Source organism: Crocodylus porosus, unplaced genomic scaffold (genome assembly GCF_001723895.1).
Source record: "Crocodylus porosus isolate Cpor-Errol unplaced genomic scaffold, CroPor_comp1, whole genome shotgun sequence".
In the NCBI taxonomy this organism is placed as follows: domain Eukaryota; kingdom Metazoa; phylum Chordata; order Crocodylia; family Crocodylidae; genus Crocodylus; species Crocodylus porosus.
Window position 1 is genome coordinate 71323905 of NW_017728909.1, and position 19191 is coordinate 71343095.

A 19191-nucleotide genomic window follows, 5' to 3' on the forward strand; every position below is an offset into this window, starting at 1 on the left:
AACAAAGCAAAAAGTCAGTCGAACTCATTTTTTTATGTGCAAATTTAAAAAAAAAAAAGCATCCAACACACTGATTTTTGTCAACGGTCTATTACACAAGTGTTCCTTTAAAAAATATAAAAGGTTTGTTTTTATTTTATTGGAAACTGAAACATTGGAAATCCAATCTCATAATCATTGTAAAACAGCATACCATCTTTTATCACTCTCAAACGCTTTCTTTTAATATAGGTACTTTCCTTATAATTTTGAACCGTGCAAATATAGGTATCCGAGTTTACTATGTAGCAATCTATGATAGCGCCCTTTAAAGGGCATCAGCTACACACGTGCATGTACACACACACAAACACACGTGTGCACACTACAGAATACTGCCCACAGCTTTACCTGGATCAACTATAACCTATCCTGTAGAGAATACAATGAACGAAGAGAATGCAAAAATGCCAGAAAGAGTTCCGAGATGTGAAGGTTTCTATTTTCTATTCAGCTATGTTGAAGTACCTTACAATAGGGATTATTCACAATAACCATAATATTACTAGAAAGCAGTTTCAATAACATGTCTGTTTATTTTAAATGAGACATATCCATTTCATTACACTGCTGTGCTGCCGAGGGACAAGCTCAAAAAAAAAATCTTAGCAGGACCCTCTCTTTTCAATATTAAATACACTATTCAGAAATACTGGAAGATTAGATTAATGATGAGACCAAAGACATTTTTCTTTTAAACAATGCTCACTATTAAAGAGTTAGGTGATGAGTAATTAGAAGAAAAAGTCTTGAGCAGTACAGCACAGTGCCTAATGTAGGACTATTTCTAAAAGAGGCAGCAACAGAACATTTTGACAAGTGCTGAGATTGCTCAGTGACTTTTTTAAAAAACAGAAGCCTGTAATGTTTACCCGTGTCATTTCACATTTTTACACACATGTGCATGTGCACACACGCGCGCACACACACACACACGCACGCACAGGCTGGGAATCCTGAGTAGCTATGCAAGAATGAGTTTTGGGGGACAGTAAAGAATCAAAATACATACTCTACTAACGTTTTTATATTTAATCAAACAAGAAATTGGATTTTATTAAAGAAAGAGGTCTGGGAAGCAGTTTGCACCACAAACTGTTCATCTTCCGAGTTCAGACGACTTCATTAGTTTAGCTTCAAAATAAAGCCTTTTTGGTTATATTTATGCCCCCTTTTCTCATTCTCCCTCTTTTTTAATGACCCACTTCTGTGTATGCCTATGTATGCGTATGCATACGTATGTCTCTCCCAAACTCTGCAAAAGCCAGGATTCCTAAAGCACTAATTGTATTCATTCATTTTCTCAGCCCAGCATGAAGCTGGTAGATTGCTGGGATCATAGCAACAGGGGAGAAAAAGGAAGGTTCATCTTTATCTATGCCTCTCAAACAGTGGGCAGAATGCAATGAAGTGCCTTTACTATGGACAATTGCAAAAAAATTAAATGGGAAATGTTTCAGGAGAGTAATTTACCTCTTAACTAGGCACCCTTCCTCCAAAGGTGAAGGCCTTAAAAACCTATTGTTCATTGTATAGTCCATGTTTGTAAAGAAATAACTCAACTAATCCAAAAATCCATTTTAAATAAACAAAGTATTCTGTTAGTCACGAGGGGGTTACAGTAAACTATTAAAATTGCCTAAGTCAGGTGTAATGGAGTGACAGGGTAATAATATACTGGGGGCTCTACTGCTGCACTTTTAATCACAGGAAACATACTATCTTTGCATCTCAGATTTGAGTTGCCATACCTATAAAACTAAACCTGCACATACAACACATTGTATTCAAAATGAAAGACTCAATACTTCTCATACTTAAACATCAAGAGGATGGCAATGAGTTGACATAAATCTGGATCATGAGAAACGAGGCAAACACTTTTGCTCTCCCACACACCATTCCTGTCACTAATGCATACTACTCAGAAATAAACAACACATACGACACCGTTCTTTGCATCCCATAATTTCCTCCCTAGCCCCATTTTTTTTTAAACATGTACACAAGTAGAATTGTTTAAGGATTTTAAAAACAAATAATCCATTTGACTCAAGGTTTTACAATCAACACACACTCAAATTTTCAAACCCAAATATGTAATGACATGGCGCTTAACATCTCCGACAGCGCAGGGAGCCAGCGGAAGCCGTAAGCACTCAGCACAGCTGAAAAAAAAAAAAATCAGTCTAGGTCCCGATGCAGGAAAACATATGCATGTATGCATGCTTAAAGTTAACCGTGTGCTTAAATCCAAATGCCTACGCAGAGACTTCATGACCTCAGTGCAGGCATATATGACAACAGCCTCGTTTCTGAACTGGGGTTTAAATGCCTAACTATTTTCAGCTAACTTATTTCGGACAACTGAACTAAAATACTGGTCTGCGTCCAGGAAGTTCAGGAACGTGGAATCTTCTATATTTTAGCCTTCAAGCAGTCATTCTAATAAGCACTCCAATACTGATGATTCAAATTAAAGCATCTATCAAAGCTATGAGTGCTGTATAGGCAAAAATTAAAATGATTTTGATTCTACTTCATTCTCTAATTACTAATAAATGACTCCATTTTATTCATGGTCTCTACCAATAAATCCACTTGCATGCGCATGCGTGCACACGTACACAAACTTGTATATAGCATGCATGCGCACACACCATTACACACATACACACACACACACACACACAGTAGCACAATATACTTATAAAAAAATTCTAAACAAGTAAAAGCCAAACTCCTTTAACATTCTGATGAAAATATCATTAACTTCACTGGAATTATTTCCCTAAGAAAAGTAAGGTATGTTCCCTTCAATTAGTAACAAAAGACTTGACTGTGCAGAGGAGCAGAGAGGAAGGGAAACTAGAATCAATATATAAACCCTACATAACCTGGAACTCTTGAAATAACTTACATAGACATGTCAGTAAAAACTGTAGTTTTGAAACACAATCTGCAAACACAACTGTGACCAGTAGTCCAGTCTGACTTCAGTCCGACTATTCAGCAGCAAATACAATGCGTGCTAGCAACTGACTGCAGAATCAAGCCCTACTAAGAGGTATTAATGAGTGAATTAGGATTACTAGTGTGCTGACAATCAATGAAATGCCTACACTGAAAATTCATTCAGCAGCGTAAAGCTACCACTACGTTAAATATGGCTATGACAACAATACTACTGCTGTTTTGCTCTACTGTGAAGTGTAATCACAGGTGTAGTTGGTAGGCAGATTTTGTGCCTCTTTAACAACGCTAAGCACAGGTATAAAAGAATGTATGGATACATTCTGAGAATAGCTGCTTTAAAATAATCAACAAACTAATGAGATTCAAACAAACACTATTTTACACGTCTTAAAAAGCCTAATTCTTAAAAGAAAATAAAAAAGCTTGTGTTTGGAATCGGCGTACTGTAGTTATTATTATTATTAATATATTGGGTTTATTAAATGCATACACTAGAAAGAAAGCACAATGATGCTTTTAACTATTTTGCTCAAAATACATTCTAGCTCTTTAAAGATAAATTACTTCATGATATTACTTGCAGATACTATCAATAACTATTACAGAAGACATGGTTAATGATTCCAGCAGAACTTTGGCATCTATTCAAAAAAAGTTAATATAAGCTTTTCTAATATGCTCATGGTGCTTTGTTTAAGGAAGTATTCTTCATACTGGAAGCAAGATTCCATTTAAATCACTCATCAGCTTCTTAACGTGACTTTAAATAACAATAGAAATTACCTCCATGTCTATAAACTGTTTAGTTGGGAAGATGATAGAATTTGGCGAAAATTGTTCTCTCTCAAAAGTACTGTACATGTAAAACCTCTTAAGAATTCTTCCCTCAGAAGTTTTGAAGAAATTAATATTAGAAAATGATTCAATCATTTATTTTTCTTCCACCTTGAAAATTTTAAGTTTTTAACTGAACAAATTAGTTCTCTCTAGTTCAGACAAATAGAAAAGTAAGCTAAAGCATAATAGCTGCATTAGACTTCAAATAATAATATAATTTTGCCTTCCAATTCAAATCTGTTTCCAATCTATTTGATATTATTTGTTATTAGCATGTTATATATCCACGTTATTCATAACAAAATCCAGTCAGTCCTCTGATGTAGAAAGATAAATTGCTGACAAGTCTTTACTATTTCACAACTGACCAATTTTAAAATTCTGACAACCAGATTGAATTACACCTTCTGAACTAACACACTGACAGAATAATTTCAAAATACAAAGCAATTTTTCCCCATCCTCCTGCATCTAGCCAAGCAGATGTTTGCCTGTTATTAAAAATTCAGATCATTTACCTTGGAAAGGTATGAATAAAATCCGGATTTTTAATTGGTACTATATAAAACAGGAGAGAAGAGCATTGAAAAACTTTGCTCTTTATTTTATATACTATATGGCATTTTTTAACTCTGAGATAGACGTGACATACCTGAACAGCTAACTTCCTAAATGAGAGTACCCATCTTATTTTAAGACAGTGAAAAGGGAGCACTTTTTTAAAGAAGAGAATTACTTGCACATAATTTTGTAATCAACTCTTTGGAAGACTAATAAGGCAAAGTTTTCTTTTTAATTTGGCATCGACCAGTTTAACATTTGAAGGCTTTGATTTATAATAGCAAAATACTACTGAATTCCATAAAACCTTTACAAGTCCTTAAAATATACATATATTTAACTTATTGATACATTACCTATTATATATACCTTCAAGTACTTTAGCCTGTTCACAATGCATGCACAATGCCAAATCATAGGCAAAAATACGAATTTTAAAACCTTGGACTTAGTTTGGGGGGGGAAGGGGGTTGATGACAAGGCAGGGGAAGAAGCCTACTGGAAACATGTGCAAATCATTTAGTCATACAGAGTCCTTTTAACATTTTTCTCTCTTCACAGAGAAATGGGTGAATACTGTCTGTCCAGGTTTTGTTTCTTAAGTGATTTTACTATTTTCAGCTGTTGTCCTTCATTTTATCTTTTTTAAATCTCATGTTTTCTCAAAAGTCATAAACTTATCTAGATCTAAAGTGCCATGAGAGATGCAGCCTCTCTCAATTCTATCCTGAGCAATAAGAAATAAATAAATCACTGCAGATTTACGGAATAATGAAAAGCAGAGACAGCTTTAAAAGTATTGTTAGTCATTGCAACTTAAAAAAAAAATACACAGATTAATCATTCTTTTCTGTGCCATTCCTCTTGCATGTCAGCTTAACTCAAGAGCTGTCACCACAAGCATTACATTAAAGTACTAAACTGACTAGCAAACTCAGGGCACTTGAAAATTCTGCCCGTTAACTTTGGCATCACCTATTTTGAAGCCACTCTGGAATACAGAGTAGAACACTTTTCTGCAGGCAACGCAGATCTATTAAAAAACATGACCTGTGACAAAAATCAATGTGCTAATCTCAAACCAAACAGCAGTATCAGAAGTATAAAACAGAGATAACTTAAGATAAAATGTCCTCAAATTTACTTAGACTAGCTGACAGGTTTGGAGGGGTGGAGGGGCAGGGGGGAGATCTGCTCATGTCTACTTTAACAAGGCAAAAATACAACCCCCTGGGTGACTTTTTACCAAAACACATGGATACTATTTGGAATGGGATTGAAATTTTACAATACTGAAATAGAGGGGAAATACCAGGAACGCTGTTAGAACCTAAATAAAGCCTCCTATTTCAAAGAAGGCTCACTTAACATTATGAAAAGAAAGTTTAGGGGAGAAAAAAAAAAATCCTATCTTTCATCTACAACTACACTGTCCAGAAAAAAAGTACAAAGGGAACAAAGAAAGCCGCGGAAGGTTTGGGAAACCAGATGGAAAATTTAGGCAGGTTCTAGTTATTTTGTCAACAACAGTATAAATAAAAGGCAGCCTTTGTATCAAAACATTTCCTCTGCCTTTTCTTTTGGTGCCTGCTAACATGCGTGTTAACCACGCTGCTATACTACCTACGTTTAGAAACACAGTTCTAAGCCCACCAGATGTATGGCGGATTGTGCCTATTGCACCTGAATTTGCTGTGACAGCTTGAGCCAGAGAAGCTGCCCATGGTAAACCTTAGCTCAGGATATATCTGACGGGTATTGGAGGTTTGGAAGTTGGTGGCTTCTTTACTCAATTAATGTGACTTAACCAACTTGCAGAGATGGAAGATTGCATCCTTATAAGCCCCAGGCAAGCAGAGGGAGAGAGAGGCAGGAGCTGGACAGCAGTGGAAAAAGCTGCTGCTTCAACTCTTTCTAAAGCCCTGACACTGAACAGCTGCCACATGTGGCTGCCAGGAAGCCGGCTCTAAGCACTTCTACAATCTCAATCCAGAGTTTTCTTCTTCTTTTCTCTCTCTCGCTCTTGTGAAACCCTCCTATAGCCAAGTCATTCTTCTCACTCCCCCGCCCCTCCAATTCACTATAACCTAGACTGCACACTGGAACAATTTGGGGCTTTCACTCTGCAGCACTAGACAGTGTTTCACTGGTGCCCAGCTCCATCTAAATAGAATCATAGAAAACGAGGGTTGGAAGGGACCTCAGGAGGTCATCTAGTCCAACCCCCTGCTCAAAGCAGCACCGTCCCCAGCTACATCACCCCAGCCAAAGCTGTCTACCAGGGTCTTCGAAGCCTCCAAGGATGGAGATGCCACCACCTCTCCAGGCAGCCCGCTCCAGTGCATTACCGCCCTCCTGGTGAGGCGACCGACCATCTCCAGCTAAGGAGCAGCGAGATGCACTCACAAAGATTTAGGAGACCAAATGATGCATGCACCTATATGGGTCAGCGTGGCGGCATGTGCATGTCCACATGGGCTCTTCAGGGGCTCAAGCTATGACAGAAATACAAGCAGTGCTTCCCACCATTTTTACTGATGCAAGTGTGCCTTGGTCTGGAAAAGGTTGGGAAACACTGACTAAAAGTCCTGAGGGGCTCCAGCTGCTCTATAGACGTGTGACCGTCTGGTACTCCAGGGAGACCCCCACCTCACACACACACTCACACACACTCCTTGCCAAGGGCTTGGGATGAGCGCACCCCAGTGAAAAGCCCTAAGGGCTCCCCACGGCTCCACAAACTTTCCCAAGCCCGCGTCTCGGCTTCCCACAGCAGCCCCCGAGCGCGGCTCGGCTCAGCCCAGCCCAGCCCGGCAGCACGTTACTGGGTTACTCCTGGAGGGCCTCCCCCCCATGCCAGGCTGCGCCCCACGTGGCAGCCGGGCCCGGCGCCCCTCACCTGGGGTTGGTGCTGTTCCAGTAGACGGCGTAGCGGTCGGCCACCGCCTTGGAGCCGGGGTCCTGGCTGAACACGCACATCCACAGCACCAGGAGCACCAGCGTCAACATCTCCACGTGCAGCATCGCTCCCCGCCAGCGGCGCGGACAGGAGGCGGCGGCGGCGAGCACCGAGCGAGGCGGGCGAGGAAAGGAGCTCGGAGCAGGGCCGCCCCCCGCAGCGTCCCTCACGGAGCGGCCTCAGCCCGGCAGGGGCAGGCGGCAGCCGAGCGGCGCATCCACCGCGAGTCCCGCGCGGAGCCGGCAGGGAGGCATGCACCGCACCGCCCCGCTCCTCCTGCGGCTGCTCCGCACAGCGCGGCCCACAGTCCCGAAGTTTGGCTCCGCGCCCCCGGCCCGGGCTGCAGGCGGCTCCCCGGAGGCGGCGGCGGCTTCCCGGCAGGTCGCGGCGCTGCTGCTCCGGCCAGGCGGGTGCGGCAGGTCGGAGCCGAGCCGCAGCCTCCTCCTCCTCCTCCTCCTCCCCCTGCGCCCGGTGCCCGGAGCAGCAAGTTGTGAGGCAGGAGGAGGAGGAAACAGTTGGCGAGAAGAGGGAGGGGAGAAGCGGGCGCTACATCAGAGAGAAGGAGGAGGCGGAGGAGGGGGCGGCCGGGAACACACCCTTCCCCGCCGGTTTCCCCTCTGGAGCCGGATCGATGAAGTTCCCGGCGGCGGCGGCGGAGGGAGGGCACGAGGCGGGTTTTGTAAAAAGAAAGAAAAAAAATGGCTCGTTGGGGGGAGGGAGAATAGAAATAATAACACAAATCTAGAAGCAGTCACGCCCCCTCCTGCCCAGCGGTGGGGGCTGGGGGGCGAGGGCGCAGCGCGCTGTTTGCTCACGGCTCGCTCCCCCCAGCCAGTTTTCCCCCCTAGGCTCCCACGCCATTGGCTCGCGGCGCCAGACGGGGGCGTGTCCTCCTCGCTTGCCCCGCCCCCCCGCGCCAAAACGCCGAGTGGAGGGGCAAGGTGAGCGGCGGCGCTGCGTGCGGCCCGCTGTGTCGTTCCGCCGTGCGAAGCGCACACACGCTCCCTGCGCGCTTGTACCGCGGGGGAAAAAAACACACGCACGAGCTCCTTTTCCGCTCAGGTGTGCCCGTCCCCCGCCCCGCGATGTGCCGGGACGCCCATGTCTGAGAGCCCGGAGCAGCCCCCCGGCGCACGTGCGGGCCGGGAGGCTGCTTCGGTTTAGTTAATCCCGGGCCGTGGCTTCTCTTAAGGGCGCAGCCGGCTCGCTGGGAGATGAGCAAGCAGAAAAAGGCTGGAGCCTGCAGAGCTGGGGCTTAATGCGGCAGAGCGAGGCGCTCCCGGCCCCTCGGCTGCTGCAGGCAGGGGCGGGGGGGCGCGCGAAGATTACTCCTTCAGGCGGCCCCATCTCGCGGGCGGAGGGCCCCGGAGCCGGGGAGCCGCCCCGGGGCGAGGGGCTCTGCCCGCGCCCGAGCTCGCGGGGATCCTGCCCGCAGGCACCGCACTGAGTGAGGCTCCTCCCGCATTATGCCCGGGGCCTCGGCACAGCCACGTCCACGCGCCCCCTCAGCTACTCCTCCAAACCGAGCTGCCCACCCCGGTGCATGTGCCGGCGCTCCAGGCCCCGCCGGCGTCGTACTCCCCCCACCTCCTCTGCCTCTCTCAGGTTTTCCCTGCGATTTTAAACTGTTTGAAAGCGCCCAGACTCCCTCCAGTGGCCGATGGTAGCGCCACAGTTCGCTTGGCTATTTCTCCACGAGACCCGACAGCAAACTTGTGTAGTCTTGACGGCCCCCTGCCTGCTCCAAACTCCACCTCGACATACAGAAACCGTTCAGAAACCCAGGGATCTGTTTGCCCTCCGGGGTTTCAGCATAAGAAAGTAGAAATCCCTCAGCTGCACACAAACCTCATGCTTTGATTTTACTTCCTTTTTTTATTCCGGTGTGTTTGGATTGCTATTTTCTACAGCGGCGTTTCTCAACCAGTGGGCTGCAACTCAAAAGCCGACTGCAAGAACAGATTTCAGGGGGGTGAACAAACTTTAAAAATGGATCCGCAGATTTTAAAAATGGATTCTCCTTGAAAGGAGAAAAACACGGGGGAAAGTGGCTTTTCCCTTGCAGGCTGGCAGAGCTCCAGGTGCCAAGGGGCTGCTTGGCGCCCAGCGTGCCCCACACATGGGGGGTCGAGGCCTGGGGATGGGGGGGCAGTGTCCACAATGAGCAGTACTAGATGGGAACTGGCCATCTATGTTTACAAATGGGTCCCGGTCCAAAAAAAAAAGTTGAGAACCACAGTTCAACACGATATACAAGTATCCTCTCCTTCCAAGCTGTGAATGGAAACTCAGTTTCCACCCCATCCTTAAAATAAAAAGAGAGACCTTTTGGTTGCAGTCCAGGAATTCATAATATACAAAACCAAAAAGAAACACCCAAAAGCCCTAGCTTTTGTTTCAATAGGCTTAACTAAATAATGTTTCCTTATTCAGGATCTCAGGATTTATCTACTGGTAATTCTCTCCGGAAATGGTTTCCTTCAGTCTCGTTTCATATACTGCATCCCATAAAGCCACGTTTCTCAACCCACGGGCCGCAACCCAAAAGCGGGTTGCAAGACTATATGAAAGGGTCACAAACAAACCTTAAAAATGCATTGTCCTTTAAAGGAGAAAACCATGGGAAGCCGTGGCTTTTCCCTTGCAGGCGCCCCTCCCCGCCACCTCCACACACCCCACCCTGCCCCACACACCCACCCTCTGCCTCACACACTGCGGGGCTAGGGCTGGAGAGTGAAGGGTACTGGGTCAGGACTGGCCATCAATGTTTACAAATGGATCCTGATACAAAAAAGTTTGAGAACTATAGAGCATTGTTAATAGAAAAAAAAAGGTCAGAGATCCCAGATGTAAAGTCTACCAAAAGGCAAAAGATTTAAATACAAAAAACATTATTTCTGATTTTCTGACTTTTGCTCCTTGTTTTTGGCACCTTTGTGAATTTTTCACGTTCTTTATAAGATAGTCAACAAATCACTGCGTGGCCAGGAAAACTTACCATAGCAGACTTTTTTTTTCAGAACATCTCCCTAACTAGGACTATAGGGACAGAAGAAAAAGTGGTTGGTTTCTTTTTTCCTGTCTTCATTTCTTGTTAGAAGTATTGTAGCAAAAAGCTAATTTTTAGTTAAACCAGTTTGCAATAGATACTCAGTCATACAATAAGATCCTGCTGGAGTTCAGTCCTGCGTACCTGGTTCCCTGTGACAAACACGGGGGAAAAAGAAATGAAGAACACTAGAAAATGAGTAAAATGAATACTGTCTGTAAATATTCAAGTGAAAATATTCGCTGGAGCAGGAAGACATGGTATTACCTCCCCTGTTTTATTTAACAAGCTGTAGGTGGCTGTATTTTATTAGTTTATGGACAATACAGTGACATAAGTACTTTGGGCCTGAAATAAAAATAAAATAATTCAGGAAGTATAAAGATTGTTCTTTGGTGAGCAGAAAGTCTATTGGACTTCGGATGTCACAACACTAGCAATTCGTATTGACACATTGAATACCCAGCATCCAGAAACATATCATCCCACAGTCCAACGTCCTCTTTTATGGTTACATAATTAAGCAATTATTGATGTCAAAGTTATAAACTGCTTCTGCATTCCAGCAAACACCTCTGGCTTTGGAAGGCATTCAGTGGGACCATAAGCATTGTTAGCAAGTGATTTATTCAGCATTAACATCACAAACTAGTTTGAAGAAGATATTTATAATTAAAAAACTTGTAAAATAAAAAACTAAATTGCTTTCCAGCTGGCTCCCATAGATACTCTTTATCCCTACTTCAATAATGTTAATAAATGTTTAAATACAAATTATATAGTATGTGTTTTCTGGTAATTACGTATGGTTTGACTCCCTTGGTTATACCGTACGGCTGTTGAGCATTAGGTTAACTGTTCAGGTACCTTAAAAAAAATTAACGTACTTAACCAAGTAGTAGCTTTAGACATACTAGTATAATGGGTTTTCCTTTTTAATAAAAGTGTGAAATCCACAGAGAAATACGTTTCTTTTCATTGACTTTAAAAGTGCACAGTATTTCAATAGCTTTTAGCCATTAATCAACAGTAAGAGCTGCTCATTTCAACAGATATAGATTACATATTGAGCCAAATTCTCCGCCTTCTTTGTTCAAGTAGTCCTATTAAAGTAATTTGTTTTTGTTTATTTGAAATAAATGTCATCTGAGATATATAAAATAGTATTTGGGAATAGTTGCACAGATCACCTTAAAACTTTAAGGTTACACACAGGATTCAGGGGTTTCTGTGCTTATTTTAGAAGTAAAAAACTACATCCCATTTCTGATCCTGCTAAAGTTAATTACTTCAAGGGGGAAAAGGAGTAACGACAAGATTTTTATTTGTGGATAAAAATGCAAGGAGTGAAGGCAAAAGTTATATGGACTACTGACCCACTACAAAGATTACTTTTTTTTTTGGTATGTACTTTTTTTAATTATTTTTTTCCTTCACATTTTTATTTCAGTAGAAGCATACTGAATTTAACCCAGTAAAAGGGATTTAGTTAACCATCTGTGTAAAATATCTTTGCTGTTCTGTTAGTACTTTAGAAGTGAGGCCTTTGTATATATTGATGCATCTCATTCAGAGTTTCTAGCATCAGGATTTTTTAAATATTTTTTTAAATCTCTTTCTGGGGACAAGACTGTTGTTTAGCAAACAACTTCAACTCCAAGTTTTGAAAATTAATAAATGTACAGAATGGTTAATAGTTATAAATCCTCCCTATTCTACTGTAATTCCTGATATTGTAGCCTGTCAGAGTGATACAGAACAATATCTTGAACATAATTTTCATACAAGATGAGTAGTACCAAAGACATACATAATAATGTTAGAGAGAATCATTCAGGTCTTTACAGAGAAGTGTATTCATCATTTGATTCAAGCATAGACAAATATTCATGAGCTAGATAAGAGCCTTCGTTTCCAGGTGATTTTATGACTAAAGGATATTCCTTTTTTCCCCTTCTTAGATACATTAACCTGTTTGTGACAGTTCCTGTGTGTATTGTATATGAGGATTTTTTTTCAAAGGGCAATTTTGTGGAAGAGTACAGAAAAAAATGATTACAGATAGAGCTGGCTAAACATTGAATTACACTTGTGAACATTTTCTTCTGATAAGAACAGAGGAATGTGAGGACTCCTGATCACTATTCCCAGGTCTTCCAGTGACATGTTTGTTTGGCATTGGTCAAGTACTTAACCCCTCTCAGCCTCAGTTTCCCCATACATAAGAATGATGGTAATATATATCAACACCTGCTTCCCCAGGATCTGCAGGGACTGAATTAGTTAAATGTTTGAAAATCTTCAAAGAAATTACTTTGAGATCCTCATCTGAAAGGAGCTGTATAAATGCAAAGTGCCCAAACAGTCTCTGTGAATTTGCACGTGCTCATCATCAGATGCTGTTTTCAAGCTTTCTGTCCCACAGAGAAATCCTCCCTAGTCTTTTTTCAGATTATTCTTGGAATTTCTTCTTCTATTTAATTAAGTTATCTAAAACCATGAGCACCATTTCCATTCCAGCTGTCAGTTCAAAATCTGTGCATCTTTCTGAACACCTAGCAGAACTCAAGCTTGCCAGTTAGAAAAAGAGACTAATGCTGCTCAGACATTTTCAGCATATATCTGTTTGGCTACTGGCCTGGAAACTTTAGACTTTAAACATATCCAAAAAGACTTTGGAGGGGGAATGGGGGAGCAAAAGGTTTTCCTAACAAAAATTTGAACTATTAAGAATTATAGGGAGGGATTGTCAAATATTTAATGTCAGCTAGGCATCTAACTTTGTGCCTTTTGCACATTTTCTCTATAGATTTTAATCTCATGTCTTTACCATATACATGTAGATTTTGACATAGCTATCAAGGAGGCAGACAGTGTATTGCCACACAATACTTTGAATGTTTTACTAATGAATTTTCGCATTGACCAAATGGCTAATTCACTATAAAATGTTTATCTTAACTTGTCTAATGTATCATACAGCTTCTTGTATAATATACTAGCTTTATTAAGATGCAATATTTTATATCCCACCATTCTGAAAGCACTTATTAAATAGTTTGGTTCTCCCTCCTGTCAAAACTTCCAGTTTAGGATCTAGTTGAAAAAATTTTAAAAATCACCTTTAAACTGTTCTGATTTGTCAGTAAAAAGAATATATAGGAAAAGAGACTAAGTGAAACAGTTCTGACTGCAAAGCTAAATATGTACATTCATACTTCTTACAAGTTTTCCAACATCCTATTTCATAATTGGGTTATGAAAATACTGTGTATATTTATGAAATACAATGCGAGATCATGTATAAACTGAATTGTTGGGATGGTAAAATAAATCTCTAACAAGAAATTTAAGATTGGACTTTGGGAAACTTTTAGACTACTTAATTGTATACAGCCTTGATTGATTTTGCAATCAGCTCTTTGCAGGATGACCAATGTTGAAAGCTCCACTCAAATCCTCTGTGCAGATGCTAGGGTTTCCTCGTGTAGAGTCATGGCAAGATACAGACCCATCAGTACAGGTTAACAAGTAGGTAACTAGTTAGGAAAAGTCATTGTCTAGTCTAAGTGATATTTTTAAATGACACTTTGTGGTACATACTATACAGGCCCATGCTGGAAATCTGGATTTTTCTTATTTGTTTAGTTTTTTCTTTTCAAAATTATGAAGTAGAAGAGTTGTTCTTCAGAGTACATTTTAAGCAGCCAGAGGCTGCATCTGGTCCAGTCCAAATTATAAAGGGACAGCAGTATGTGACCTGTTTGTTTGTTTTTTAAAGAGATCAGCTTAAACCCATTGAGACAAAACAAAATCAATGGAAAAAAAGGAGACTTAATGCATAGTGCTGTGTTTCTCCATACAACATCAGATATACCTAGTTGGCGTTAGAAGCATTCATTCAAAGGTAGTAACATGAGAAATTCACACAGGTAAAATAATAGTTTTCAAATGTTTGCACCAAATTCAAAATGTTCTTGTGTTTGCAGGTGTACCCTTGGCCATGCCCACATGAGCAAGAACATGTCTGTCACGGTGTCTCAAAACAGTTTGAGACACTGAAGGAGGCATGCCACGAACCCATCCAGGGAGTTTCTATGCCTGGCACATGCCCTTGCTCTGCACACTGCCTCAGCATGCTAGAGGAAATAGAAGCAGGGCAAGGCTGGCAGCAGTGGCTGTGAGCTGGCTGCGACCCAGGCTCTGTCCCCAGTAAACAAGGACAGGGGGGTGGGAGGGACTGTGGGGGTAGGGGAGACTATGTGGTAGGGGTGCATTCCCTGCCTGCCCCCCGCCTTTCCACAATGCACAGCCTCCACTGGCAGTACCAGCAGCCAGCAACCCTCTGCAGGCAGAGCCCACAGCAGCATGCAGTGCTGCCTGAGACCTGGGGGTGTATGTGGTACATGGAGTGAGCCTGGTCTGCTGGTGCATGCCTTCAAACAAGACTGAGCCAGCTTCTGCCACCACCCGGGGCTTCTGGCAGTGCAGGCAGGAGCTGTGCACCAATGTGGCATGGAGGCAGGAGCCTGCCTGGCCCAATGGCGGGTGGCTTCTGCCTTCAGTGCTGGGAGCTCCAGGTGGCAGCAGGAGCCTGGCCTGAAGGTGCTCAAAAGTGTGCACCAGTGGACTGGCCAGGTCTGTGCACCACATGTAGCCCCCAGGTCTCAGGCAGAGCCACACGCCGCCAGGGGGCTCTGCCTACAACACACCATGAGTGTCCCCAGGGCCAGCTGCTAGCTGCTGCTGCTGCCACCAGCACAGGCTATGCACCATCTTGGGGAGAGGAAGCAAGCAGGGGACACACCCCTCCCACACAGTCCCCTCCATCCCCTTGTCCCTGGGTCCCAGCCAGCTTAGAGCCACTGTTGCCAGCCTTGTTCCACTTCTAGTTCCTCCAGCATGCTGAAGCAGTGTGATAGAGCAGCAGAAGCTGCAGCATGCATAAAGATACTCTGGCCAGGTGCTAGAAAGTCTCTTTGGATGACCCAACCTCCAGTTGCTTCAGGGCATGCTCCAGGGACATGCCCTGCACCACTTTTTTCTAGCATGTTTTCTTTTGATACTGGGATTCCCTGGTATCAAACATAGAGTGTGCACTAAATATTTACTGCATGGGAAACATTTTTTGTTTGTGGTGTGCCTCCTGCAGCTTCTCAAACTGCTTTGAGGCGCTGCCACAGATACATGCTTGCTTGTGTAGACATGGCCCTTGTGTCTATTTGCTTGCAAGATACTGTTTAAAAGCTTTCCTGTTCCTAGTTTATGGTTGCACTGGGTGTATACATTGCCCCTTGCTCAAACAAATAAACTACTTCATTATATGGAAAATATATTTGAATATGAAGGTAAAATAGGTTTTTTCTGTTTGTACAGTGCCTAACATGACAAATCCCCATTCCATGTTAGGGCTTACAAGTAGTATAGTAAATATTATTAGCAATCACCATCATCACAGTGACAAGATGGTGAATGAGATTATCAAGATAACTTTTCATTCTTCACAAGGTGTACCTTTAACAGAGGTACACAACTATCCCAAGGCTTCCAGAAGTTCCTTATTGCCCAGTACAAATACAGATCACAAGCTGTCAACTCACAGGCAATTTTGTGTGTTGCAAAAACCTGTGCTTCCTGTGCTTCCTTGTTGAAGAAGTCCAATATATAGTAGGGTATTTATGGACTGACAGCATTCTCTATTCTGTGCCAACCCCCAAAAAGTATTATTTCACATTACTGATCATGGTAAAAAAAAAGCAGCAAAACAACTTGCTATAAGTCCTGCTGCTACATTTGCAACACTTGTCTGGTATAGGGCCCTCATATAGGGTGAGTTCTCTCATCTGTTTGGGTTTCATAAACTAAAGGCATACCTAAAGACACAGCTCTCAGATGTTTGCAGGTTGAGATATCAAGTACCTAGACCAGCCCCTTGTGCATATTGGTCTATTGTGTCTATTGGTATGATTTATTCTAGATCTGAACCTTTTATGTCTACCTCATTACAAACATGTATAAAAGGGACTTGATAAAGTAATAAAGCTATTTTAAAGAAAATTCTAAAAAAAATACTGTATGTCCTATAAGCCAAAAGATTTAGACTTCCATTGGGAAGCAAGAGGGAAAAATTGGAGATTTCAGTGATGAAACAAGTATGTTTAGTTTTTGGTAAACCCTCACAACTTTATTGCAAGTTTTACAATAGCTGGTGTTATTCTTAAAGATCTAGTGTCTGCAATTGGGTTATTATGTGAGAATCTCAGCTTTCATTTATAAAATAAGCATGTAACCCTCCCAGATGCAGGGAGAAGCTTGAAAAGAGCATTTTAAAAGTAAAAAATACAACTGAATGTTTGGAATAGGTGATATTATATCTCTGTCGAGCCAAATATAAAATAAAAATAAGACAGTAACCAAAGGATTTATAGAAGGTAATTAATGAACATCCTAGGGCTTCCAAGACAGAAAGGCACAGTCAATGGGACTACATGCTTTTTTTCCATCAGCATCAGAATATTCAACTGAAAGATCATTTATCTACTTAAGTCTTATACCGTTTTTGTCTCCCAGGCACAGAACACCTTGTGCCGCTGCTACTTGTCCCTCTGGCATGCAGCAAGTTATCCCAAGTTGGGTAGGGGAGGCTGAGGCCAACACTGGACATGTCCCAGCAGCTTTACCTGGGATCCTGGAGGCCTTCTGAGTGGTGATCCTACTGCTCAGAGCCTAGTCAGAAGCTGGAGCATGGCTATGGCCAGCCAGACTCCAGCTTTAGGCAGCATGAGCTGTCCCTGCATGTGCAACCCCCCCCCCCTCCTTTTTTTTGGTGCATGGATTTTTTTTACCCGGGGATCTTCTGGGGTCAAAAAACATCCTCATGCTGCTGCTCTGCAAGACGGAGAACACCTGAATGTGTGGTATACTGCAGACGTGTCTGTGGCACCACATACCGCATGCTTGTGCTTGTCTGGACATGGTCCTAACGCCTTCTGCTGACCTGCTTTGGCCATTGTGATAACACAAGATAGGTTCAGCCAAACAAGAGCACAACAGAAACACCTGGCCTGCATAATCTATATCAACAAAACAGTCATGGATGTGAAAAATGCCAGCCTTGTAAAGCCCATAGAATTGTAGCTAGAGAAAAAAACATTAACCCTCTTTGTGGCTACTAAATCCATTTTTGAGTAGACAAGCATCTTTGTGCAGCTGTTGGAGATGTCCTAGAAAATATATCTGTAAAAATATTTTAAGGATATGAATGTCACAGTCACTTCATCCCATTTGATCATTAGTAGTGGCAAAACCCAGAGTTTTACACCTTGAGAGAAGGGGTTAAGTGAAAGAATTGTATCTTTGAAAAGCCATAACTTCAAGATGTTTAGGATTACAGGATTGTGTGTGCATCTTGGAATAAGACAACAAGTATGCATGAATTTTCAGAAAGAAGCAATTTCACTTTCAACATTTTCATTAACACATAGATTATTAGGTAATCTCTACAAATTAAACCCCAATTTGTCTTTTACACAAATATTTAAAAATTTCTATACACATTTAATAACTGAATCATACACCTAAGAGTTATTTTTGCTGTCTGTTTTACTGTTCTTCATTTTGGACTTTTGTCACATAGATTTTGAAGACATATATTATATTATTTGAAACTTGAAAAGTGTTCTCAACATCAAATTTTCACTTCAAAGTGAAGAAGTCACCAAAGCTTGTGGAATTCAGCTATAAAGGAATAAAAAGTAGTACTGAAGTACACAAATACCTCACAATTACATGGGGAGCACCTAAGTAAAAAAAAAAAGAGTAATTACTGATAATCATAAAAGAAAACAGGTATATTATCATGACAAGAATTCATAAGTAAATCACTTAATTAGAAAGTATTATAAATATCCTATACAGTTTGTAAGACAGCATTTAGATTTTTTGAATCATCAGAAGAAAACAAACAGTAATTGTTGACAAAGGATTTTAGAAATGTAAAACACGGATAAGGGAGAGTCAGAGTGGAAAATTGTGTCACTATAAAGGTTGCTGATGAAATCAGTTCATCTGCTATCTCTTATGACAGTATAAAATTTTTCATTGTGAGTGACAACTGATGGTATCTACAGTCCAAATACTGCCACATTTTCCTTAACCAAGGAATAATAATCATTTTGAACTATTTCAGGGGGGTAAAATGGGATTTCTGCAGGGTAAAACTACTTATTAAAACAATGTTTTTCAGTGAATTTGTTACTTATGGTTTGACCAGTTGAGTATTTGTCTCAGGTATTAGAATAGGACTTGTACAAGTTTTATTGGATATTCATCTGCTGTATTTGTGTCATGTCTGCACACTTGACATGGTTGCATGCTCATTATGTATTCTAGGTAAATTCTGCCTTCATCAACTCAGGTTCATTAGAAGTAAAATGTATGTACTTTGTTCAAGTGCACAAATAGCATTCCACAGGATGTTGAGAGACATATAATATCCTACAGCAGAACAGAATAGGGCATGGCTAAACTACAAAGTGCATGATCCTCCAAGGTGTTGAATGTGTTCTATGACATGCTGATCACTCTGAACTCCTATTAATTTCAATAGCAGATGACTGTGCATAGAACCATCCAGGCTTTAGGGTTGTTGGCTGTAGCTGTGTTGGTCTAAGGACATAGGCAGGAAAGGGTCTTTGGATAGATGTGATATCTTTTATTTGTCCTTATGCCTGAAGAAGGGTGTTTGTGCCGGAAAGCTTGTAAAGAACAT

At 41.9% G+C, this 19191-nt stretch overlaps 1 protein-coding gene across 2 annotated transcripts in view; it reads right to left on the reverse strand.

Moving 5' to 3' along the window:
- The window catches only part of EFNA5 (ephrin A5), a 249981-nt gene extending 241932 nt beyond the window's left edge, over nucleotides 1-8049 (reverse strand). The window contains exon 1 of one of the 2 annotated variants that reach the window (XM_019532456.1): nucleotides 7313-8049. In XM_019532456.1, coding sequence (XP_019388001.1) covers nucleotides 7313-7437 — 125 coding nt within the window. In that variant the 5' untranslated portion in view covers nucleotides 7438-8049. The remainder of the gene's footprint in view (nucleotides 1-7312) is intronic. The other variant, XM_019532455.1, reaches the window with a different exon arrangement.
- Nucleotides 8050-19191: the final 11142 nt, after the last annotated feature.